The 27675-nt window shown below is 41.8% G+C and overlaps 1 protein-coding gene across 1 annotated transcript in view; it reads left to right on the forward strand.

The window, feature by feature from the left end:
- crp (transcription factor cropped) overlaps positions 1 to 27675 on the forward strand; it is a 93895-nt gene that overhangs the window by 55214 nt on the left and 11006 nt on the right. Inside the window, exons 15-19 of the mRNA XM_071680161.1 lie at positions 7819 to 7984; positions 20294 to 20420; positions 21217 to 21452; positions 21673 to 21903; positions 25448 to 25684. Coding sequence (XP_071536262.1) covers positions 7819 to 7984; positions 20294 to 20420; positions 21217 to 21452; positions 21673 to 21903; positions 25448 to 25684 — 997 coding nt within the window. The remainder of the gene's footprint in view (positions 1 to 7818; positions 7985 to 20293; positions 20421 to 21216; positions 21453 to 21672; positions 21904 to 25447; positions 25685 to 27675) is intronic.

A 27675-nucleotide genomic window follows, 5' to 3' on the forward strand; every position in this document is an offset into this window, starting at 1 on the left:
GTAGGCAGCCTCGCCCTGGCTAGTGGAGGGTGTTACTATGTAGGTGGCATTGGCTGTGGTGGTTGTTTGTGTTGAAGGTAGAACTGGGGAGGGTGTTGCCATGCAAGTCCAACTGCTGTAGTGGGGTGGTGGTTGTATTACTGTGTTGGCTGTATGGTGTCTGTTAGATAGTTTGGTATTATGATGTTAGTGGTAGTTATGGTATTGTGTTGATGTTTGTATTTGGAGAGGGTGTTGGAGTTTCATATAGATGTGGCTGATAGTGAGAAATGATGGTATTAGTACGTTGTAAGGTTCAGACGGGGTTATTATTTCATAGATGGTCAATGTTTTTACTGTCAGTCCACAGTTAGACGAGTGCTGCCTTTTGTCTCGAGAGAGGATATTTTGGATGTGTTTACATAGGAGATTAGATCTCGTGGGGACTAGTCAGAAATAACCTGGGCAATACTATGGCTGAAGATGAATGTGCAAGGAATGATATAGATTTTTATATACCTAAACATACAAGGCAAATGAAATCAGTCAAAAGAAACTTTGAGAGACAGAGCCCTGAATAGGAGGATCAAACAAACAACAACAGAAAGTGGTATGATGCTATATATGGGTGTTGAACTCCATATGGTAAGAACAGGCTTAAGTATATTGTGGCTAGATTAATACTAAGATACAACAATAGTGGAAGGGGAGTATGGAGAAAGTTTCAAGGGTGTAGAAGAGAAATGTAAGATATGTTTTGTTAAGGAAAAGGATACACTTGAGCATTGTATTCAATTCTGTAAAATATCAGTGTTTAGATGGACAAATCATATGAACTATAATGATGTCTGATATTAAACATGCATTGTTGGGGTTATTAAAGACGGGAGATACTGTCTTGTGGATTTTTTTTTTTTTTTTTTTTTTTTTTTGAAAATCAACTTATGAACGTGAATACTCTTGCTTTTGACAAAAGTTGTAGATGGTATTGTGATCATGTTTGGTAATGGTTTGTAGTATTATATTGTTTATTATTATCTTTAAATGCGTTTAGCTTATGTTTCGATCTTAGTGACGCAGTTGATGATGCCCCGGCCTGTGGATGCTCCAACCCAGTGGTCTAAACAACAAAAATCCTGCATGCACTCACTGGTGGAGCATGCACCCTTGACCCCATGGGTAATGCACCATGCACAGAACCGAACTCAGGGCCCGGCTTTCACCGAATAAGACACATCATGCAGTAAGCCACGGAGGCGTTGCTTACCGTTGTGCTGCATCGGTCTAATTAACATTGGTTGTACTAGGTTGTAATTGTTACAGAACAACGATCTCAGAAAGTCCTAGCAGCTGTCCTAGCTCTAGTGTGGAGGCAAGTCACCCTTCGACATTAACTCAAGGATACCTTTTTTTTTTCTCTTTTCCTCGCATTTTCAGTCGTCATAGTAGAATAAGGGAAGTGAGGAGTTTTATCACCGGCTTTTGTGTATGACATTTTAGTATACAAGAGTATAGATAGTTTGATGGTGAAATGTTCCACAGCTGGCGTTACCAGATACAATATATCGTAAAATTGAACCTTAAAACCTATTAGATTTGATTGCCATGAAGTCATAGTGGCGATTGAAATGGAATTGTCATTAATTAATTTGCTTCATATGTTCATATGTTAGCTTTGAGGTGGGAATTAAGGGTAGTAGAAGGGGTTGCTGCTTGTGGGAAGAATCATTTCTACAGAATTTCACAGGATCGAATCTCATACCAGGCATACCAGACTGACTGTGTGACCTAACCTATCTTAACATGTACTCATCCCACTACAGAAAGACGCGTCATTCTTCCTACTTTCTCCTTATTAGAATACATGTGTAAGAAAGATGGCTTTCACGAGTCATATGTAAGTTTCAGTGACATTTAAGAGCAGATACCATATATATTATTGTCCAGGTCGCTGTTGAAGAAAACTTACTTCATGATCAGTTCCTTGAGTACGATTGTTGGGGGAAGATGGCTTGACCTTTGACCTCAACGTTGAGGGTCATTTCAAAGGCCAGGAATCATACCCCCCCCCCCCCCCAGGTTCTTACCGTCATACTCCAGTGGTGAATCAGCTGTTTGGATGACCCAACCCGCCAGTCTTCAGTGGGTCAGAAAAGTTGATTGTTGAACGTGCCATGTGAAGCATGTAGAGTGCTTCTCATTTATTTACATTATATTTTTCTCTTCCAGATTTTCACATAACATTTGGATCAGCTCTTAAATGAGGGGAAAATTACCTCACGATACACACTGACCCGTAGGCTGGATTTTGCACATGATCACAAACTCTTATCTTTTTCTGCTGGGCAGGTTTTTACTCTTCTGTTGAATTTTATTACTTGGATCTTGTCCTGTGAGAATCTTTTTCCTTGGCATTTTGCCCGTACCCTTGGGTGGCGGTGGTAAGGGGGGTCATTCACGCCAAGTACCAGTAGTGAGATGCAACAGTAGTGCAGTTTTTTTTATTTTTATCTTTTTTTTTTTTTTTTTTTTTTTTTTTTTTTTTTTTTTTGCAGCGTTAACTTGTTGACCCGACCCTTAATGTTAGGGGTGGAAAGTTCCGCCATCGTACCCGATCTGTAGGGTTGAAGGAGTGGTGTAGGCGGTGGACATGCGCACCTGCTGTACTTGGAGTGAAGAAGCTATTACGTGATTAACATGGGCTTTCATACTGTACTGCGAGAAAAATGAAAGGTTAACTTGTATTCATTCATGGTCAGTAAGGCAGACTCCTTCACCCGTAACCTGGTTATGACAAGGTGCTTGCGCGTGTGTTGGGGGGAGGGGGGGTTAGTCCCAGTAAAGTAACTGTGAAGTCGCTCACTTGTTTTAAAGCAAATATTTTTTTTTATCCATTTCTTTGTTTTTACGGTCGTGATCCCACTTGGTGTTGGAACTAGCTCCGTTGTCAATTTTGAAAGGTGCGCGATGTAGGTGAAGCTGCAGGTAACGTGGACGTAACATGTAGAACCAGTGGAGGAAGGAAAGGGTAATCGTGATCCTCCTCCCAGGGGGTGTTGCTTCCACGGCTGGTCCAGGCCAACTGGTCTCTGTGTACGTTGTAGGAATAGCTCACCTGACGTCAAGGCGTGTTGCTGTCTTGCTTGTGTATTGGGTTTGTTGAGGGTAAAGCCAGAACTCCTCCAGCTAGAAAGTAAATGAACGAACACTTGACATTGCGCAGCAGCAACTGGACGCTCGTGATGATTTGTTGATGTTGCTGTGTGCAGTCGTGTTGTTGTCAAGTCTTTACATACATGCAACAATTGGTTATTATACCACAGTCATCTAAAAGGCCGAAGTTACTTTCTCAAAGCGAGACGTTTGGTTATTTGGTAAACAAGACCAAAACTTGTGCGTTAAGTAGAGTTTTCCGCACTGATCGTTGATAGATGAAACCATCTATGATATATATATATATATATATATATATATATATATATATATATATATATATATATATATAAAGCCTTGTGTACGGTAGTTCGGTATGTGATGTTTCCTGTGTGACCTTGCGTAACATGTAGTCCGTTATGTGCACTATATGAGCACAACCTAACCTAACCTAGCTAGGGTATGATGGTCTAGGAGAACATTCTCAAAAGTTGTGCCGTCAGGACGGTAAGTGACTCAGGTATCGTATTTTTGGTGTCAGGTTACGAGATCTGTATTTATGTTTGCTAATGTTAGACATTGCCTGCCACAAGCTACGCTGGAAGCAAGTGTTGTTGTTTTTCTCTGAATTAGAAGATGTGATATACGAAAGGTTATTTTTCTGGAAGAATAGAGCTTTGTTGTTGGAGAGATTATAAGTCTTGGAAACGTGGGATCCGATGTTATTCCGGCCGTGGAAGCGAGTGGATGACAGATGTTGACTTTCGTAATGCTAATATTTTGAACGGCTGTCAGTCAGCCGTGAAATAGTTCCGGGTGAAACAAGGGCTGGTTCATTGTACCTCTTGACAGGTTTGTAAAAATGCGGCGTGAAGCCGACGAATCACAAACTGAGAAACCTGACTTGGAGGGAAGCAGCAGACGGACGGTGTTACAAGACGGGGGGGCAGCCTGAGCCATGACACAGCTCGCTCGTCTGGGGGGTGGGAGAGAGTGTGTGTGTGTGTGTGTATACGTGCCGAGGGTCAGGGAGTACACACCCGCGCTCTCTTACTGTGACGGCGCTTCTGGAGAACAACTGATGCCTGTACTGGTGGACAACGATGTGTGTGTGTGTGTGTATTGTAGGCATGATAGATATACGTATTACAACGGCCAAGGTCATGTTATGTGCGCCACCTTTGGATGCGGTTAAGCGAGTCTTGTTACCGCCTTTTTTTCTTCGTGCGGGTGGAGATTTCAGGACATGGAATCACGTGCGGTAGGGATAAAGCGTCAGGTATTGTGTTGTTCTTTGCTCGTGCTCATGTGGGTGTGTGGCTGGCGTCCGTGTTGTGAAGACCCGAGGTATTTGGCGGTGCGGCCGGCCGGCCGGCCACTCTTAAGACTCCCAGAATGTGACCAGTTTCGCCATGGCGTTTATTGCTGAACGTTACTTTTGTTGCTTTCTTAAATCTTAAGTTTTCCCTTAGTTTAAGAGCATATATTATGATCATCTGTACTTCATTTAACTTTGTAGTAAATTCTGCATTGACGGTGTTTGTGAGGTATATTGTGTTTGGTGAGGATGAAATAATCTTTTTTGTACACTGAACCTGTTCGACACTGCTTCATTACGCTTTTGCTCATAGGTAAACATGGTCATTGTCCTGATCCTTAGGGTCATGTCAAACACCTTGACGGTCATACCCAAACGTCTTAACTTTGTAATTAAGAGTTTTCCTGACGCTATCTCGCTGGAGCAGAGGGTGGCGATGTTGTTTCCTGGGTGGCCGGGTAGAGCTAGGAATGGATGACGGCAAGCAAGCAAGCATATGTACACACACACACATATATATATATATATATATATATCTTTTAAACTATTTACCATTTCCCGCGTTAGCGAGGTAGCGTTAAGAACAGAGGACTGGGCCTTTTATGGAATATCCTCACCTGGCCCCCTCTGTTCCTTCTTTTGGAAAATAAAAAAAAAAAAAACGAGAGGGGAGGATTTCCAGCCCCCCGCTCCCTCCCCTTTTAGTCGCCTCCTACGACACGCAGGGAATACGTGGGAAGTATTCTTAATCCCCTATCCCCAGAGAGTATATATATATATATATATATATATATATATATATATATATATATATATATTTTGTCGCTGTCTCCCGCGTTTGCGAGGTAGCGCAAGGTGTTTGACATGACCCTAAGGATCAGGACAGTGACCATGTTTACCTATGAGCAAAAGCGTAATGAAGCAGTGTCGAACAGGTTCAGTGTACAAAAAAGATTATATATATATATATATATATATATATATATATATATATATATATATATTTTTTTTTTTTTTTTTTTTTTTTTTTTTTTTTGCTGTCTCTCGCGTTTGCGAGGTGCGCAAGGAAACAGACGAAAGAAATGGCCCAACCCACCCTCATACACATGTATATACATACGTCCACACACGCAAAATATACATACATACACAGCTTTCCATGGTTTACCCCAGACGCTTCACATGCCCTGATTCAATCCACTGACAGCACGTCAACCCCGGTATACCACATCGATCCAATTCACTCTATTCCTTGCCCTCCTTTCACCCTCCTGCATGTTCAGGCCCCGATCACACAAAATCTTTTTCACTCCATCTTTCCACCTCCAATTTGGTCTCCCACTTCTCCTCGTTCCCTCCACCTCCGACACATATATACATATGTGTGTGTGTTTGTGTGTGTGTGTGTGTGTGTGTGTGTGTGTGTATCATTGAGAATAAACTTTTAAGATATGAATCTGTAATAAACTTATACTTAGTTTGATGATTGGATTAGCTTGATTTTATTTGAATTTACTACACTATTCTCCTCTGGAGTCCATGTTTTCATTTTTCTTAATTGGGTGGGGAGGGGGGGGTGAAAGTATGGTCGGGAAATAGAGAAAAGATAATGGGTACTGTACAGATGTATGTTGTAGATTTTATTGGTGTGTTGGTTGTTTGTTGGATGCGTAATTTAGGTTCCTTATTTAGATATCCCATACTGATTGGGTGTGTGTTTGGTGTTAAGCTAGTTTAGGAAGAAAATTGAGTATGATAATTGATTGTTGTGTATATAGATGAAATGACTGGATCCCTCACTTACGCTTCGTGTGAACCAAATGTGTTCCGTATCTACTGCAGTCGAGGTCATGAATATGTCTGTTGAGGGGAATAGCTGTGTTATTCTGAAGCATCATTGTTCAGAAACATTAATATTTCTAGATAAAAAGATGAAGGAATAAAACATGATTGCATGTTCCCGGGCAAACCGCTTCGCGAATAAGCTAACTTAGCCAGAGTTAATGTGTATGTGTGTGTTTCCTGTATGTTACATTGTTTAGTACTACTTTGTTTTCGAATTAATGGTATTTAGGGTTTGGGCACAAGTGTTTGACGGAGGAGGGGCTGTATCAATCATGGCCGGATGCTCAAACGCCTAAAGTGTATCGGGTGGAGTCGAAAATGCCTTATATCGAGTATTTGATGGTCGATCCTAGGATGGAAGGATGCGCCACTAGGACTAAGGAGCCAAGATATATAGTAAATTTCATGACTATGCGTATATACGCTAGACACGCTAGATACAGATAGCTCTGTTTCCCTCCAGTTTTGCTGGTGACAGGTGGATACATTGTGGGGGTCGTGCTTATCGTGGAAGCGGCAGCGCAAGAGGATTAACGTTCACAAAGAGCCTTTGTCACACTGCTGCAGTGGTCATAGTACCTGAACTACGTAGTACCGCTTACTTACTGCTGTAATGAAGTCTTGATACATTTGATTCATTTGACGGATAATGTTTATATTACTTTAAAATATTATTCCTTGATAATGAAGTGTGTCATTTCTTGCAGGGATTGATGCGACCTTTAGGAAAAGTAGAATTTAATGTATGTAGTCCCCATATACCTGTTCATCTCTGATACGTCGGACAAGGAATGACCATCAGTTTACGTTAAAAATTAGGGCAGATGGCATGGATTTATTTCACGATATATTCGATTTCGAATGAAAATCAGTTAGTAATAGATGTGACTCTTAAACATCACTGGATATAACTGGTGCAGACTTATTGTGTCCTGCTGGAAAATGATTAGTTGGGAGGAATTTCGTGGTCGGTCCGGGAAAGTTTGGTCGATTTTTTTTTTACTTGTATTATTCAGTATAGAACTGGGTAGAGGGTATTCATGGGCAGTTTGGGGTGCTAGATGCAACACTGGATTCAGTACCGGTTGGTTACATTGCGGGCGTGTGTCCACATAGCTTTAGGATAAGCAGGTAGAAAAAGAATGTCTTGTCCCTAATCACTCAAAAATTTTCCATTGCCAAAACCAGTTGTGCCTCTACCAAACTCATTCCTTTGGGCACGACTGTACTGACAACTCTTAGGCATGATGGCCTGGCCTTTGACCTGACCCTTTGAGGGGTCGTGTCTTACCCTCGTGCTCGAGCGGTTAATTCGAGAAGGTTTATGGCCAAGTGGGTGAAGCTTGCCTCTACTATTTGTGTAGCGCATTCCTTCGCCGTCACTTTACATGGGTACAGGTTTGGTCTTGCTTCCGTTATTGGGCATTTTTTAAATAGTAAGTAGAGCCATTAATTGGTTGTTGATAATGGAGGTGAGTATGGTTCGAATTCGCTGAATTAAACTTGTGGTTTTAACTTTCCAGGCTGGGCGGACGACCCGTATCCCCAAAGACGGCAATGGAACAGGAAAAGCGAATCCGCCGTGAAATCGCCAACAGCAACGAGCGGCGCCGAATGCAGAGCATCAACGCTGGGTTCGCCTCCCTCAAGACCCTCTTGCCCCACCATGAGGGAGAGAAGCTGAGTAAGGTGAGTCTGCGGGAAGGGCGGGGTGAGAGTGTGTCGCCACGACACTGATGGGGCGGCTTTTCAGCGGTGTGTGGCGGATACACTTGCTGTAAACACCTGGTGCACGGAACATGACATGTAGCCTGCATCCAGGTAGGAGGGAGGACCTACTGGCACTTAACACTTGTGGCATTGCAACATGAATCGCCATCATCTCACTAGAAGAAGGGCGTACACTAATAGTAGTGGTTTAGGTGGAGGAGTTATACTGACCAATACCAGTAGGTAACCACCACGGCATACATCTTGTGTATGCAGAGGGCGCTGTCCTGGGGTTCAGTAGGTATATAAATGTTTCAGGTTAAGAAAGAGGGTTGGGGCGATGACACCCCGTAGTCAATGTAGAAGAGGTGCAGTAGTGTATGGTTGGCATTATAGCCTGGCTTGTGTAACCTGCCCATTATTGGTTAAGTCACACATCAGGCTCAAGGATGTGGAGGTTGTGCTTAGTAGTCGTCATACTGTAGTAGAGTCGTACCCTTGTGTTTATCGCTGGGTTTTCAGCAGTAAACAGCCGTGTGTGTGTGTGTGACCTGCAGTCAACAGTTAGTAACATAACCAAGGCCAAATACACCACCAGCATTGGCCACTTGGACGCAAGTAGACAGAAAAGATCCTTGACCCGTGAGAAACCTCTCAAGCCGAGGTCGTCTGCAGCACAGTTGTTAAGGTTGTGACCTTCAGTACTTCACAACCACGTTAACAACACCTGGTTGTATGCGTAACTAATGTGCTGGAAGTACATCAATAAGTTTGGTACGTTGGTAGCGGGGGAGCAGTTCCCCAAGTGGTGCTGAAGCCGGCTCGGCATCACTGGGGAGGCACATGTGTTGCTTTATTATTTGATCTTGAGAGTACATGTATACTAGCCACTGGCCTGTCTGGCATGGCTTACAAGGGGCGTGACTGCTGAGATTGTAGGATGGAGGGATTTCCTGATGATTGCTGCATTCCGTCAGTACTTAGGAATAATCAGCGATCGGTACTATGGATAATTCTGACATTTAACACGAGTTTGCTAAGGGTTGAGTTCAGCCTGTACCTTCCGGCGTGCCAGTCTCTGCAGGTATGGTAGAGAAAAAGTTGTTTTAAAAGTTTATTAATAGGAAGTTCCCCCCCCCCCCCCGTGCTGTTGAACCAGAGGTGGTAGAGCCACATAATTCGGATTGATAATTGATTTTTCGTTAAAGTTCACTATATACTTAGGGTAGCCAAGGGGATGGCCCTAGGTCGAACCAAGTGAGCTAAGGGAGAGGTGAACCATTACTATCAAGTGGTCGATGTTTGATATGGCGGTGGGTCGAGACAGTACAAACAAACCTTGGTTCATTCATGGCGTGTGTTGAGTAACCTTTAGTGGTGTAGGTCAGTCTTCGGGTGCATGTTACCCTTGCTTATTAATTAAAGGAAAACGTGAAATATGAGGCAGTAGGGTCTATTTGTGTATAGCTTTAAGGTATAATCTAGTACTCAGAAAGGATGTATATCCCTGTATTGTGCCAACGGATCTTTTCAGCCTCCCATATCTCAAATTGGATCGCTTTTGAGATTTAAACATTTTTTTTTGTTTCCAAGTTCACTTGCTGGAAGTTGTATATCCATGGTTGTATGTGGGCAGTGTCGGTTGAAGAAGTGTGGTAATGATTTCTACAGAGTTTAATGGCGTGGTGAAGGTTACAATTTTAGGTTTCCATCACCTGGTGTTATGTGTGAGTGTGCACGTGTGTGTGTCTGTCATGAATGGTGGCGTGAGCGTGGCGGGAAATATCAGCTGACTAGAGTAGGAGCGGCGGCGTTGGTGTTGATGGCGGGCCGACGCTCATCGGCACTCGCTTATAGCGGTCATATTTTCATCCGTGTGCATTCATAATGTGGGCCTGAGACATATGTATTTACACATATTCGTTCATTAGAAAGAGTATGGTTTACAATAAACTTCGATTGGTGTTCCTTATGGCAAACAGCAAAAGTTTACTTTATGCGGAGGTATTATACAGAGCCAGCTGATTCCGTTTCCATGACGACGATCGACCGGGCGTAGCCTCGCCCCGCCCCCTATCGTCTGGCTGCCGGTCGCATGCTGTTTCAAGTTCAAATGTAGGCGATCTTGTTCTTTTCGTTTTATATATGTTTGTCGCTTTACGCATATTTTTATTCGAGACTAATGTGATACGTTTTAAGCAAATAATTTACTTTGATATGTCTCAGTGTTCGCGTAAAGTGCAAGTGAAGCGTCACCACCACGTGGCTAGACGGGGACCTGTGCGAGGCTAGCGGCGACCATGTGGCGCGCATTTCAGGACCCCGCACCGCTCCTGCATTGTACTTCACCAGGGTCTGCATTGTCCGCATTTTGTTATGATATAGTAAGTAAATCCTCAGTAAAGACGGATTATTTAACATACAAAGATCAGCGTATGTTTCTCAAATATTTCCATCAGAGAGAAAGTCACAGCTGTTTTCGTTTTCTGACGGGTCGGCTCCACGTGACTATCTCCCAGCTGACTTCTGTCTCAGCATACGAACTACGGGGGAAAATGGCGCGAAATTAACCGGGTGGATACCATTATTTACTATCATTTTTATGGGGTGACATTGACATGCGATTTTGTTTTCTGCTCTGGTTCAAGTGAAAGGTTTTGGGGGACATATCTTAAAGCGATGATAGGCTTACTGTAATTCCGGTTGCTGTACTCTTAGGTCATGTACTTTGTTGCTAGGTTCGACTATGGAAATCAGTTTAGGGATGAGAATGATTCTTGGATGATCTGGTCAGACATTATACTTAATTGGTTGCCTCTGAACATTGACAATTATGACCAGTTTATCTAAACTTTCTTATATGCTTTGGTTCAGGAAATTCAAGTATGATTTGATTCAGTCACAAGCTTATTAAGTATTTATCAATGGTTATCAGGTGGTGTGGGATTGGTACACATATACGTGCTGTGCAGTTACGATGTTAATACCTAGCCAACTTAAGTTGTCGTGTATGTGAAGAATGCACCGGTTTTTAAGACGATTTATAGTACGAAGTTTGGGATGATGAGTATGTTAGGTGGAAGTTATAAAAAAAAATTCTGTAACCATATTTATTGTGCGTTTTAGTGGGTGTAACCAAGCCGTCTTTAGGTTGATGTAGGGTCGATGGTTCATATTGTAGGTAGTATCACCAGCGCATCTTGGCAGATCGGATATTGTGAGAGGCGACGTCTTCAGGAGTGAAACTGGTGGGAAATGCTGTATGTCAAGGTCCATCTTTAATGTGTTTGCTTCGTTTTGAAGTAGTAGTTTCATGGGTTCCAGTATTGATAAACGGACAACGGTGTACTCTTTTTGTTATTAATGTTGAAATGCTGTGTAATGTTACCAAAAGATGAGAATGTTTTTGTATCCCAGTTCTGTAATGAGTGAGAAAAGGAACATGAGGGACAGGGATGTTTGTGAGGGATTTCTCTCATTGATCCCTTGCTGATGACGAACCAGCACGTCTTATAGCTGAGAGGAGCACATACGTTAGCCGATTCGGACCAGCCAGTGGATCTGTACAAGTATATATGGTTTACGTCCGTCCTACTGTATGTATAACGGGCAAATGTTGTAATGTGAGTGACGAGATTTCTGCCGTACTCACAGTTCACTTCAGGTACAGTTAATAACCATGGCTCATAAACTGGAAATGCCTTGTGTTGGTGAGGCCGGTCGTTCCCAAGGTGGTTGTGTTGTGTGGTGTGGTTGCCATGCCTGTATTTGTAGTACCCAAGAGGTTAGATAGTATTTCTATGTCCACTCGATTCGCAGGTTTTTTATTACATTTTTCGTGTATAAAATAGGTTTAGAGTGGAACTTGCTCCGGCAGCCGGCAATCTGGTTGTGGGATAAATTATGATGACGCTGGACGGGCCGCAATCCCGTCCACTTGGCCTTTCGGAATTCCTGGCATTTTGACCACACACATCGCTCTTAACACAATACAGGGGGAGGAAGCAGGCACTGTAAATCTTCCCTTCCCGTTTTTAATTTTCCAAAAGAAGGAAGAGAGAAAGGGGCCAAGTGAGGATATTCCCTCTTACGCCCAGTCCTCTCTCCTTAACGCTACCTCGCTGGCGCGGGAAATGGCGAATATGTATGATATATATATATATATATATATATATATATATATATATATATATATATAACGTTGCTGTGGTAAGAACTCGTGCTTATACGCGGCACGTTTTATTCTACGATTTCGAACTTAAGACGTATGCGCGCGTGACTTCCTTCAGCGGTTTCAGTATGATAAATTTCATGTCAAATCGCTTCAGATTCTTATTAATGGGTATCCGATAAGTCAAGTTCCGACGCGGCATAAACAAAACTCGAATCCCCGCCAACGCCATTGGAGCGATGAGTGGTAGCGCCGTAACTGCTTTAACTCACGCAATCTCAATAACCCACGCTTTATAGTATGTTGTGGTCTATCGGATTTATACCCCGTTGTAACTTTTATGTATTCCTTTACGTGTGTGTGTGTCATCACATTGTGGATTGTTTTGCCTCACTGTGGGGCAGTGTGGGAGGGGGGGGGGGGGCTGTACCATCGACCTCTAGGGCGGCCAAGGCCTGCGAAGTTCAGCTGCTTCCTCAGGTGTACATACACCACAGTCGTAGAAAATAATTATTGGTAGAGTGAAATATATTAAGTGTCGTGACCTTTTCTATATAAACACTTTCATATCCATGTAAATGAATTTATGTAGCGTTAATGAATTTTAGTTCTATAAGTATTTGATGCGCAATCACTGATAGTGTGTCGCTCTGATCCGAATGTAGAAATGCTTTACACTTAGCGGGCACTGGCCACACAACATCAACTACCACCGACTTCTGAAGCCTTCAGTGGCCAGTAAAACGTATAGCAGTTTTCTATATTTTTTGTCCTAAACGTATACATATAGAAATGTTAATCTTTATATGATTGTCTCTTTTGGGTGAATTTACTGTTCTCAGCGGCTTTGGTGTATATATATATATATATATATATATATATATATATATATATATATATATATATATATATATATATATCCCTGAGGATAGGGGAGAAAGAATACTTCTCACGTATTCCCTGTTTGCCGTGGAAGGCGACTAAAAGGGGAGTGAGGGAGCGGGGGCTGGAAATTCTCCCCTCCCTTTTTTTTTTTTTTTTTTTTTTACTTTTCCAAAAAAAAGGAACAGAGAGAGAGAGAGAGAGAGAGTCAAGTGAGGATATTCCCTCTAAGGCTCAGTCCTGTTAACGCTACCTCGTTAACGCGGGAAATTGCGATATATATATATATATATATATATATATATATATATATATATATATATATATATATTTTTTTTTTTTTTTTTTTCATACTATTCGCTATTTCCCGCGATAGCGAGGTAGCATTAAAAACAGAGGACTGGGCCTTTGAGGGAATATCCTCACCTGGCCCTCTTCTCTGTTCCTTCTTTTGGAAAAAAAAAGGAGGGGAGGATTTCCAGCCCCCCGCTCCCTTCCCTTTTAGTCGCCTTCTACGACACGCAGGGAATACGTGGGAAGTATTCTTTCTCCCCTATCCCCAGGGAATATATATATATATATATATATATATATATATATATATATATATATATATATATATATATATAAATCCTCCCCTCTCTTTTTTAATTTTCCAAAAGAAGGAACAGAGAAGGGGGCCAAGTGAAGATATTCCCTCAAAGGCTCAGTCCTCTCTTCTTAACGCTACCTCGCTGACGCGGGAAATGGCAAGTAGTATGAACACACACACACACACACATATATATATATATATATATATATTGAGAGACCTTGGGAAGTGAGTCAGTTGTTGTTCGCTGATGATACAGCGCTGGTGGCTAATTCATGTGAGAAACTGCAGAAGCTGGTGACTGAGTTTGGTAAAGTGTGTGAAAGAAGAAAGTTAAAAGTAAATGTGAATAAGAGCAAGGTTATTAGGTACAGTAGGGTTGAGGGTCAAGTCAATTGGGAGGTAAGTTTGAATGGAGAAAAACTGGAGGAAGTAAAGTGTTTTAGATATCTGGGAGTAGATCTGGCAGCGGATGGAACCATGGAAGCGGAAGTGGATCATAGGGTGGGGAAGGGGGCGAAAATCCTGGGAGCCTTGAAGAATGTGTGGAAGTCGAGAACATTATCTCGGAAAGCAAAAATGGGTATGTTTGAAGGAATAGTGGTTCCAACAATGTTGTATGGTTGCGAGGCGTGGGCTATGGATAGAGTTGTGCGCAGGAGGATGGATGTGCTGGAAATGAGATGTTTGAGGACAATGTGTGGTGTGAGGTGGTTTGATCGAGTAAGTAACGTAAGGGTAAGAGAGATGTGTGGAAATAAAAAGAGCGTGGTTGAGAGAGCAGAAGAGGGTGTTTTGAAATGGTTTGGGCACATGGGGAGAATGAGTGAGGAAAGATTGACCAAGAGGTTCTATGTGTCGGAGGTGGAGGGAACGAGAAGTGGGAGACCAAATTGGAGGTGGAAAGATGGAGTGAAAAAAATTTTGTGTGATTGGGGCCTGAACATGCAGGAGGGTGAAAGGAGGGCAAGGAATAGAGTGAATTGGATCGATGTGGTATACCGGGGTTGACGTGCTGTCAGTGGATTGAATCAGGGCATGTGAAGCGTCTGGGGTAAACCATGGAAAGCTGTGTAGGTATGTATATTTGCGTGTGTGGACGTATGTATATACATGTGTATGGGGTAGGGTTGGGCCATTTCTTTCGTCTGTTTCCTTGCGCTACCTCGCAAACGCGGGAGACAGCGACAAAACAAAAAAAAAAAAAAATATATATATATATATATATATATATATATATATATATATATATATATATATATATAAGATTAACATTTCTATCGGTGTACGTTTAGGACAAAAAATAACAAAAGAGGTTACTGTAAATACATACATTATGAGTGGATACATCGAGTGGGCAAGCGTGTTTTCAAACTTGTATGTTGTACATAGTGAACGGGCGGCGGGTCGGAAAGGCGGCGACTCGACGCTGGTAAAGTGACTGATTAGGTAGTGAGCCGGTCGGGTTTGGCAGAGTTAATCTGTTTTGCTGAAATTGATTTACACAGTGTAAACTGTAGAGGAATATAAACCAGAACTCTGGATTACCCCCATCACCGTCAATGTCATCATCTATGGGTTGGATGTGTGGTAGATAGGGTTGATTACTCCTAAGCGTTATTAGACACTCTAAATGAAATTATACGATGCTTGAAGTCTGGAAATATGTTCATATACCGTTGTCGATCGAGAGCTTGATTGATTTTCCATGTTTCAGGACTGGTTGTCGCGACGTTTATAGATGACATCCCGTCCTACGGGTTGTTACGTCTTTACCATTCACTCTTCTTTCCACCACTCCCAGCATCTGGGTCTTCATCTTTCCATTTGTCTGCAGCCTCCTATCCTGGGGTCTGGTATTTGCGATATGCACTGTTCCTTGGAGCAAGGTGAAGAAAATTGGCAAGGGTTACACGTGGTCTAGACCAGTCATTTGCCTGCACTTCCTGTTCTGTTTGATTAACGTATTTTTATCCTCCAAAGTTATTAGAGGATTTGAGATATGCCGATTGGTATTTAGATTCAACGGGATTTAGGACGCCTGGAACATTTTTGACGTTGCTTCTTGGTGGTTGAATTACAAGATGTGGTAACAAGGAAGGGGAGGAAATGACCCACCTACTGTACTGATGTACGCAAAAATACATAGCAAGAAACTCTTAACTGAGTCCTAAACACAAGAGTGGCAGTAGGGTTGTAGGAAAGGTGTTTACCTGCTCCCATAGACTCGAGCATTTAGATGTGTGACGACCTTAGATACCAGAGATAATCTCTAGCAGTAGCAGGTTAGCACGTAGTGAGTGGTAGAACTGACGCAGGGGCAGGGAACTGAGTTTACGTTATCAAAGTATCAGATCTCATTCGTTTAGGGAATTGTTCTACTTACAGTGCTGGTATCGTGGGCTGAACTTATCTTCCCGATTCGAACAAGACCCTATTGTGCATGATATGTAAGCCTTGTACGATGTTCAAACTCAGGAGGAAGAGTAAAATACTTGTGTTAAAGACAGCTCATTTCGGCAGGTAGGGGAGGAGGCTTCCTTGAAATGGTTCGCTCTGACATTTGTAGTGGTCGGGAGCCCAAGCCGCCATTCTGTACGCTAGGTTGAGCTTACACACCGGTGTCGGCTGCTTCCACCTTCCCCCAACCTCCCTCCCGCGCCGCGCTCCCTCCTCCGCTCCCTCTCTCCGACGCCTCTGACTCCCCCACCCGACCCTCTCTCCCTCTACGGCGGTGGCGTTTTCAAGGTCAAAAGTACGTTGTCTGCCCGTGCTGTTCCGTCTCTTGCCTTGTCTAGGTCGGGCGGTTGGTTCATGTTGGCGCGTCCGTGCGTTTCTTACGGCTGAGTTTGGCTGCCATGTTCCGGTGCCGTGTATAATTTTACTTTTTTTGTGTGTGATTTCTGAAGTTTGAATGTACAAAGTGAAAACGGAAAGATGGTTCCGCCTGCGTTGATAATTTACAATGTTTACTGGAAGATGTTTAGGTGCTGAGGGTGAGTGTGGCGTGCCGAGTAAGATGATTTTTTTTTTTTATATCAAGGTCATTGTTACGCGAGTGGGAAGAAGCATATGCCATTGTCCGTCCGGCTCCATCACGGTCCACACCTGTTGCTCTGACAGTCTTCCTGGTCCCCCTTCACCACCCAGTCAGTCTTTCTTAGTACCCCCTCCCATCCCCTGTTAGTTCAACCCCCCCCACCCCTCTCTTACTGTTAGCCATCTTTGTTCCCCACTTATACTTTGCTAGTCATCGCTGTGACCCCGTTTGGCTTCTTTCCTAAACATTTTGCCATGCAGGGTTAGATATTTGTTGTCACCCCACCCTCAGATCTTGCCTGTACTCGGCTACCTTCATCCTGTGTTCGCTGTCGGTCATCCTTTTCTCCAACCCTTGTTGGTCTTTCATCTTCCCTCATACCCTGTTGTTAGTCATTTTCTTCCCCAGACTTTCTTTTGACAGCATTTCCTGTTGCCCCGCCTCAAATCAGTCTTCTTGTGCCCATCCCTCGCTACTTATCCGTCACCTCATGACACCCTCAGTCACCCGCATCCCACGGCGAGTGTTATGCTTCAGTGTTGACTGTCTTTCCATCCCCAGATAATCTTATTGCTCTCACTCCCCAGACACTCCTTACAATTAACCATCTGGTGTTGTCCATCCTGTTTCTCGTTCTATATTTTAATGCTACTTTTTCGAGTTTCTCTTTAATTATTGATAGTTTCTGTAATCCTTCATCTCCATCACTATTTGGACTGCAACTTCCATCTCCTCCCAGTGTTCAATGCCCTCGTCATCCACCCAAAATTCCCACAATTACTGCCCACTTGCCATATGCTATGACCTCCTCCAGTTCTGTGCATGTCATTCTTTCCTCTTCATATTCGCACATTTCAGTTTTCCTCGTGTTTTGTGGTTTAAGTTTCCTTTCCTGGTGTCAGCCTGCCATGTAGTGTTTCTCGTGCTAATTTATACTGTGCCCCCCTTCCTATGTCTCTCATCTTTCTTAACACGTTTCCCGCGTGTATGTCTCTCATCTTTCGTAACACGTTTCCCGCGTCTATTTTCCCCGTCACTTTCCTTCCCATCTCTCTTAAAGTGACATTTTCTCCTCTGAACCTGATGATATTCATCTTTGATGGTTTTCCTGGCCTTTGACTCTGCTAATCTGTTTCTTCCCTTCCCCTGCTAGTCTTCCGACCTGCCACTGTCAGTTTCTCCTGCCGCAGCACTCACTGTGTGCCGGTGTATTCTGATTATCTGTATCTAACAAGAGTATGCTCCCCTTTCATGTTGCCAGGTTTGTCATGCCAGCTTATATCCCCCGACTCTCTTCCTGTCTAAATTAGATTTAGGGTAACAGAATCCTTTTGAAAGTGCAAGTCCTTTCTCAGCTGTTGTCTTTGTTTTCCTTTTATTTTACTGATGCAGATATGGAAAACTAGGCTTACATGTTTTATGCTTTCTGTTTGCCCCTTCCTTTCTGGAATGCTGCGTTTCAGTTCATTTCTTCGGTACATATTTAATTTTCATTTCTTTTTCTTTCATTTTTCGTTTTATACAACTGCGTGCTTCAGATTGTCAGTGAAGAAGTGGGTTTGTGTGATCCATATGTGCTTGGGTTGGATGCTCTCGTCTGGTGTGGCTGGGAACATTACCTTTAAACCCCTGACGTAGTGGTGGTAGGGGGGTGGAGGCGCAGGGGGATGGGGGGTAAAGGCCACGGGGTCATTGTGCTTCGGCCCTGCGCAGCTTGAGGAGACTTTCTAAATGAACGCAGCTGGTAGTTCTAATTTCGTAGCGACTTTCCTATTACGAATTAAGATTTTGAAGTGACGTAAGTATCACCGTATGTAGTTAAAGAAAGAAAGAAAAAAAAAGCTGGTCAGGCTTATAATACTTTTCTCACTCTATGATTCTTTTCATCAAGCATGTGTTGTTGCTCAGTTGCCCATGACACCTATACATAGTGTTACGATCGGATTTAGTGGTTAATGTACCATCTATTATTAGTATATCGGTTACCTATAAAAAAAAAAACGGAGATAAACTGTCTTATTTCCCTTGAGCGACCACTATGATGATTACTGTAATTTGTTTTATGAAAAATAGCTTAGTACTGCGTCTTGGAGGAAGTTTCATAATTTTGTTGAAGGAGGAGGTAGGATTTATTTATAAACTGTTAGCCAAATATAGATAGCGTGGTTTGAGGATTATTTTGAATGTTATTTTATTTTGTAGGTTGAAGTTTATTTATGAAATACTGACCGAAATTAAGAAGTACGTAAAGGTATATTTTAGAAGAGCTTAGTTCCATTTGTTTTCAGGGGTTTTACATTGAGTATTCTCAGTTTTATGCATCGACATGACAAGTTAATTTCAGGAGGCTCCTTCCAATATATATATATATATATATATATATATAATATTATTTTTATTATTATTATTATTATCATCATCATACTTTGTCGCTGTCTCCCGCGATAGCGGGGTAGCGCAAGGAAACACATGTACATACATACACGTCCACACACGCACATATACATATATATACACACGTACATAATTCATACTTGCTGCCTTTATTTATTTCCGTCTCCACCCCGCCACACATGACACCCCCCCCCCCTCCCGCTGCATGCGCGCGAGGTAGCGCTAGAAAAATACAACAGAGGCCACTTTGGTTCACACTCAGTCTCTAGCTGTCATGTATAATGCACAGAAACCACAGCTCTCTTTCCACATCCAGGCCCCACAAAACTTTCCATGGTTTACCCCAGACGCTTCACATGCCCTGGTTCGATCCATTGACAGCACGGCGACCCCGGTATACCACATCGTGCCAATTCACTCTATTCCTTGCACGCCTTTCACCCTCCTGCATGTGTTAGAGAGAGAGGGGGGTGGGAAAGAGCTTCTGCAGCACTCAGATAGTCGCCCACTTCCACTGAAATGGATCACAATTCATAAAGTGATGTATGTGCGTCTATATGCAGAAAGTGAAGGGCATTTTAACAATAAGCGCTCAGTGTCTTCGTTATAATAGTTGCATCGTGGGCATGAAGAGTCTTGAGATGCGGTGAAACTGTGTTAAAGGGTTTCAAATGTCCAGAGCGTAGGGGGTATAAAGTGTAACTCTTGTTTGTCTGGGGAGTGTGGCTTTTGATAGATGCGTGTCAGGTGGGATTTAGTTTAAGACTTTGAGTTGGGAGTGCGTTTGTTTAGTATTTGATAGATTATCTCAGTTTATTTGTGTTTTGCCAGGTGACTGGAATGTGATTAGTTTTTTGTTTCTACATGGGGGGGGGGGGGTGATGGTTAGTTATGAAGTGGTTTAGATAGGAAGGCTCTAAAGCTGTGTTATAGAATTGAGTGCCTACCATTTTGTGGTAGGATTGTATTGTAGTGGTTTCATTTTTTTCATCATGCTGTTGTTGAATGTTTGTGGTTGCTAGGCATCATGTAAGTGGTTTTGTATGGTTTGCAGCTATATAAACCTCACTATTTTGATGCTATGCTAAAATAATATCCCATAGTTTCAAATCAAATTGCACCTACATTGTTAAATATCTTAAAACTTGTTTTTATGTGGACTTAAACTGAGAAAAAAGATACTGATCATTTGTATTTATTATCTTCTAGGCTTCCATCCTGCAGCAGACTGCTGAATATATATACCAATTGGAGCAAGAGAAGACTCGTTTATTGTCTCAGAATTGCCAGCTTAAACGACTCCTGAACCAGCAGCAGCATCATGCAGATGTTGAAGGTAAGGTACCTTTAAACATTTATGTTGAAATGATAATGATAATAAATGATAATTACAAGACACACCTGTTATAAAAGTTGTTTTCAATAGAAAATGTTTATGAAGTTTGAGAATTTTTATAGAATGTAAAAGTGAAAAATATAGGACATACTTTGGGAAATTAAGATGAAACAAGATTGAGCACTTTGAGTAAGATATGAGGATGTCCTTTGTGATGCATTTGTGCAGCTGGTTGTACTGACAGTTTAGAGAACCCAGATTGAGCTAACTCTTCTTGTGTGGAGCTGGTCATTCAGTGAAAACTGGGAGATTATGAAAATGAATTAGTTGTGTCTTCACAGTGCTATACTGTTATGCATGCTTGGAAGATTTGCATTTAGTTGTTGGAGATTATCTGTAACAGGCATGATTATCAATACTAGTAATATAAGGTGAATGCTGAAGCAATCTGCTTTATTCATTGTATTCTTTGGACCTTTAAGAAAGCTTGAATAATATCCTCATATGAACTGCCCTTATTTGGTTATTCTATATTGTTTCCTGTCTTTTTTCTTGTCTTTAGCATCACACAATTGTATTATACTTTCAAGAATCCTTTTGGAAGGTAACCCATATTTTCACAAGGCTAGAGTGTAACAGTAAAGCTTTACACTCATCATGTAGATTTATATTATGGATTGATAAGTACAGGATAATGACCGAACATATTCTGTAATAAGCTCATTTAGTAAATTAGTTTTCTTTGGGAATTAAAATGATCAAGTTTATCATTATTGCTCAATATATGTACATCCAGGGAGTCCCACTGGTGGTGAGAGTCCATGTGATGATGGGGGCAGTAGTGGAGGAGAGGCAGTGGTTGTCAGCACCCAAGTGGATGGTGGTTCTGCCACTGAGGAGTTGCGCCGTGAAATGATTGACCTTCGGATGCAGTTGGACAGAGAACGTCGTCATCGTATGACCCTTGAGGAGCATATCCGGTCCCTAGAAGCACAGACATATCCAGAGCGTATCAAAGAAATTTCACATCAGGTATGTTTAAGAGCACCAAGAAATTTCGGATAATTATTTTTCATTTGTATCTTGTTGCCTATCCTGCCTTAGCAAGGTAGTATCAAGCACATACCATCTACAGCAAAGCTCCACAGACTATTTATTCCATTGCTTATGGATTGACTGAATCATATTATTCAAAATCAAAGAATTTTCTTCAGAAATCAGGTGGCTTATGTGAGAACTACTTTGCCCTCAGAAAACGGAGGTTCTTGAAACAAAGGTGGATCCATTGCCCGTACCAGTTTCGGCATCTGTGTTGGGGCCAGCATCAGGGACAGTTTTAGGGGCAGGACTTGGACCTGTAACAGGACAGGTGACAAGTGTAGTTGAAGTGAGCACAACTCCTCGACCAGCCTCCACCACAACTATTAAAACAGAACGTCAGAGCCCTTCACCGCAAATCCACCAGCACCCATATCATCCAATGGTGAGTAGATATACAAAATATTCAGTGATTTATGCATCCTCTGGAAAATTGAAAATGGTTGCACACAAGGATTAGTAGTCTTAGCACAGTAAATGTTAAGAAATTTAGGGTCTGCTTCTTTCTTTCTTTCACTGGTTAGATTGTGGAAATTCTCCTCCTTTACGTTTTTCCTGACTTGCAAAATGTCTTCCTTAAAGAGACCTGTTTTTAGTCCTTTAGATATGAATTATGACTACAGTCATAATACATAATTGTCTCTGTGAGATAGACTGGAGTCCACACTCATCAAAAAATTAGTTTGTACATCATGGTTTGCTGACCTTCCTCGAACTGAAATATGGCACACGGGTCCCATAAGAGCTGCCGTCATCCATGGCTGACTTAAACCTTGTGTAGAAACTGAGTTAGTCAGTTGACTGCTGCCATTCTCTCATCCCTTTTTTTTTTTTTTTTTATTGTTACTGTGTTTTCATTGTTATTTAGTAGTTTATGGATGTTATAAAGTGGGGTATTTGTCAGCAAATACAATTTCCATGTTGGGCAAAATCATACCTCTATGACATGGTCAAAATATATGTATATGATGTTACACATGACAGCTAGAGAATGTATGTGAGTGGATGTGGCCTTTCTGCATCTGTTCCTGGTACTACATTGCTAATGTGAGAGATGGTGATCAGGTTTGAAATAGATTTTTTTTATATAGTTAAAGGTAATTTGTGGACCTTATGGAGAATGAAAATTGACAAATATTCAGAAACGCGTTGAGATAGTTGTCAGCCTGAGTTTTGGTTAATGATCATGCAGGCAGCCCATTACCACAGCAAAACAAATGTTTGAAATGCATAGAATTTCATGTATTTTTTTCCTTAATATACGTTTCACCATGATAGAATTTGCGGGACTATGCCAATCCAGTGATTTTCTTGTAAAAGATACAAACTTCATAAAGTTAAGTAAATGAGACTTTTGACTTTTTTTTGTACAAGGGTGGGAATTTGAATGAAAGCATTAGTCTTGCCTAACTAAACAGGTTAGTGCACAGTGTGTCTAATAAGAATCTCTTTTGGTGGTGTGGAAGCAGTTATTTATTCACTTGAGCATAAATTGTACGTGTATTAATTGTAAACTGTATTGCACTGAATCTACCCTGTAAATGGTAATGAAGTTGTTTGATAAATATAACATTATGATATAGACTTACACAGTAACATAACCTAAATGAAAAGATGTATGTGAAATTTGAAAATTCCAGTCTTACTGTTGGTGCATGTTATGTTAGTGAATTGTCATTGAAGAATATTTAACAGCTTTAGTTGATTTTAATCACTTTCTGGACTAGTCTTGTTCAGTATGGCATTAGTTTGATAGAGTTTCTTAGTTATTGTAAAATACTTTATGGAAGTTTTGGAGAGAGGGGTGAGTATGCAGTCTGTTGGGGATGAGAGGGCCTAGGAAGTGAGTCAGTTGTTGTTCTCTGATGATACAGCTCTGGTAGCTGATTTGAGTGAGACACTGCAGAGTTTGGTGACTCAGTTTGGAAAAGTATGTGAAAGGAGAAAGTTGAGAGTAAACGTGAATAAAAGCTAGGTTATTAGGTTCAGTAGGATTGAGGACAAGTTGATTGGGATGTAAGTTTAAATGGAGAATAATTGGAGGAAGTGAAGTGTTTTAGATATCTGGAAGTGGACTTAGCAGCGAATGGAAGCGGAAGTGAGTCACAGGGTAGGGGAGGGGGCGAAGGTTCTGGGAGCGATGAAGAATATGTGGAAGGAGAGAACGTTATCTCAGAGAGCAAAAATGGGTGTGTTTTAAGGAAAAGTAGTTCCAACAATTATATATGGTTGCAAGGCATGGGCTACAGATAGGGTTGTACAGAGGAGTGTGGATGTTTTGGAAATCAGATGTTTGAGGACAATATGTGGTGTGAGGTGGTTTGATCGAGTAAGTAATGAAAGGTAAGAGAGTTGTGTGGAAATAAAAAGAGTGTGGTTAAGAGAGTGGAGGAGGGTGTGTTGAAATGGTTTGGACATATGGAGAGAATGAGTGAGGAAAGGTTGACAAAGAGGATTGGACATATATGTCAGAGGTTGAGGGAACAAAGAGAAGCAGGAGACCAAATTGGAGGTGGAAGGATGGAGTGAAAAAGCTCGATTGGGGCCTGAACATACTGGAGGGTGAGAAGTGTGCAAGGAATAGAGTGAATTTGAACCATGTGGCATACCGGGGTTGATGTGCTGTCAGTTGACTGAACCAGGGCATGTGAAACATCTGGGGTAAACCATGGAAAGGTCTGTGGGGAGCTGTGGCTTCAGTGCATTACATATGACAGCTAGAGCTTGGGTGTGAATGAATGTGGCCTTTTTGTCTGTTTTCTTGGTGCTACCACACTGAAGCAGGGGGTGGTGATGCTGTTTCCTGTGGGGTGGTGTAGTGACAGGAATGGATGAAGGCAAGCAAGTATGAATATGTATATATGTATATGTGTGTATGTATATATATGTATATGTTGATAAGGTAAGTTTGAATGGAGAAAAACTGGAGGAAGTAAAGTGTTTTAGATATCTGGGAGTGGATCTGGCAGCGGATGGAACCATGGAAGCGGAAGTGGATCATAGGGTGGGGGAGGGGGCAAAAATCCTGGGAGCCTCGAAGAATGTGTGGAAGTCGAGAACATTATCTTGGAAAGCAAAACTGGGTATGTTTGAAGGAATAGTGGTTCCAACAATGTTGTATGGTTGCGAGGCGTGGGCTATGGATAGAGTTGTGCGCAGGAGAATGGATGTGCTGGAAATGAGATGTTTGAGGACAATGTGTGGTGTGAGGTGGTTTGATCGAGTAAGTAACGTAAGGGTAAGAGAGATGTGTGGAAATAAAAAGAGCGTGGTTGAGAGAGCAGAAGTGGATGTTTTGAAATGGTTTGGGCACATGGAGAGAATGAGTAGGAAAGATTGACCAAGAGGATATATTTGTCGGAGGTGGAGGGAACGAGGAGAAGTGGGAGACCAAATTGGAGGTGGAAAGATGGAGTGAAAAAGATTTTGAGTGATCGGGGCCTGAACATGCAGGAGGGTGAAAGGAGGGCAAGGAATAGAGTGAATTGGATCGATGTGGTATACCTGGGTTGACGTGCTGTCAGTGGATTGAATCAGGGCATGTGAAGCGTGTGGGGTAAACCATGGAAAGCTGTGTAGGTATGTATATTTGCGTGTGTGGACGTATGTATATACATGTGTATGGGGGTGGGTTGGGCCATTTCTTTCGTCTGTTTCCTTGCGCTACCTCGCAAACGCGGGAGACAGCGACAAAGAAAAAAAAAAAAATGTTGATATGTATGTATATGTGCATGTAGGGGTGTTTATGTGAATATATGGTATATGTGTGGATGGGTCATTCTTCATCTGTTTCCTGGCGCTTTTTTGCTGGCTGACATGGGAAATGGCAATATAGTGTAATAAAAACTTTATGGAAGTGAGTAGTTGTGAGCAAAAAGTGTTTTTATGCTTTATGAATTACTGATTCACAAACTAAACTTGATCAATAGGGTTCTGCAGCCACGGTCACCACAACCACCCCTGTTGCTGCCATTGCAACCACCACACCTTCTGTTGCTTCTATGGCTGCAACCACTACCACTATTGGTCATCCGCAGCCACGTCAACCAGCAACTGCTGTGCTCAGTCGTCAGTCATTAACTCCTAATCCTCATAACCAAATTCCAGCAACTGTTGTGTCAGCAAGCCCTGCAACAACTATTGTTACAGTTGTGCCATCGTCAAAGGTATGCTAATATATGATGTCTTTTGTGCACTCTCTGCAAACACTGTGCTAGGCTTGCCCTCTGTCAGTGGCCCGTTAAGGGTTTGGTACTAAAGGATAAGAAGTGGCACTGGACTTCTTTAGTTATGGATACCCAGTTGGAACAGGCATCAGAGATATAGACAGATAGAGAGCTTTTTTTCAATCTTTTGTATCAGTTGTACTGTATTCACTAATCATTATTTACATGATTTTGATATGTTTCTCCATGTGCGAAATTTCTTAATGGTGAACTTTTATCTGTGCAAGTAAAATGTCTTCTTTCACTTTTCTTTCATGCTTGTTCACAGTTTCCCCATGATAGAGAGTTAATACCAGGAACAGACTGAGAAAAGGCCTCATTAGCTCACATCAGTTCTCTAGCTGTCATGTTTACTTCTCTGAAATTAAAGCCCCCTGTCCACAACTAGACCCCACAGACCTTTCGATGGTTTTCCCTTGCTGCTTCATGTGCCTTGGTTCAGTCCATTGACAGTACATTGCTCCCTGTATACCATATTGCTCCAATTTTCTCTCTCCCTTGCGCCCTTTCACCCTGCTGCTTGTTAGGCCTTAAGCACTCGAAAGCTTTCAAAATTTTAAGTGCTCAGGGCCCGAACATGCAGGAAGGTCAAAGGTTTGCTTTACCCACGTCCTCCTGCATGGTCCACAAACAGTTGATTCACTCAGCTCCACCACTTACGAAACTGCACTGCTCCTTCATAGTCTGATGCTCTGCATACCATCAACCTTCCAGTAACTACTTTCCCCTACAACCAGATACAGTCAACAAACTTAATCAAAATGCAGAGCCTTCTTATTAATAGTATTTCACACATATGTCCTTGATTGACACCCTTATTGATCTGAATGCAGATATCAAAAAGCCTCATTGATAGTGCTAATTGTTTCACAGCATTAATGATTTCTTTTCTGTGTTTTTCCTTTTTCCTTTGTATATTACCTGTCAGAATATGTAATTCATGAATTTGTAGTTAGAGGAACAATAAGATGGCAATTTGCATCTGGCTTTGTTTAACACTGATGGACATTTAACAGCATGATTACATCTGACCCATGTTTATATGATTTAATAAGAAAGTAATTCCCACACATGTAGTTCACACACCCAAAAAATATTTTGTACTAGATAAAAATTCACAGTTATTTAATTGCACAGCATGTGTTTCATCTTCTCCCATGTCCATTGACTGATGTGAAAACTGTTTTTGTGTGTGGCCAGTGCCTTGAGGAAGTTTCAGAAGGAACAGGTGTCAGAGATGTAGATAGATAGATAGCATTTAGATTTGGTATGGTACAAAATTTCCTTAATGGCAGAAACTCTAGTGTTGGCTGGGATTATACCCCCTTTTGCCCATAACACATTCACTCTGGGAACACAACCTGTAATATTGAAAGATGCCTGTATAGTGTTTCAGTAGAAATAGTTCCTTACTTTCTTTACTGGTGTTATTTGTTTTTTTGGACATTGTTCTCCTGAGCTGTCTGCATATGCCCCTGCCACTGTGGCACATGTATGGCTTCTGCTTCCATAGTTTTCCTTGGAGACTGACTGTCCATTCAAGGCATTATGATGCCTTACTCCTTCGAACAGCTTAGCTGTGGAATTCCCTTTCTCATTTTGCCTTGTCCATTCATGTAAGTTTTCCACCTTTAAAAGTAGGGTCTACAGACACCTGTAGAGCCCTAATTAATCTATACAATAATTTTCTCAAGCTTTTATCCTTTCACCTATTTCCCTATGCCATGTGTTTCACTTTATATGTATGAATAAAAAGCACGGTTTATGTATATATATGTGTATATGAGTGGATAGGTCATTCTTTTTCTGTTTCCTGGTACTACCTCGCTAACGTGGAAAACAGTGATTAAGCATAGGAATAAAAAAAAGCACAGTATTCATAACATTATTCTTTACACATTCTGTAATTGTTAGCTGCTGCTTTTGTTTTC

Source organism: Panulirus ornatus, chromosome 31 (assembly GCF_036320965.1).
Source record: "Panulirus ornatus isolate Po-2019 chromosome 31, ASM3632096v1, whole genome shotgun sequence".
Classification (NCBI taxonomy): Eukaryota; Metazoa; Arthropoda; class Malacostraca; order Decapoda; family Palinuridae; genus Panulirus; species Panulirus ornatus.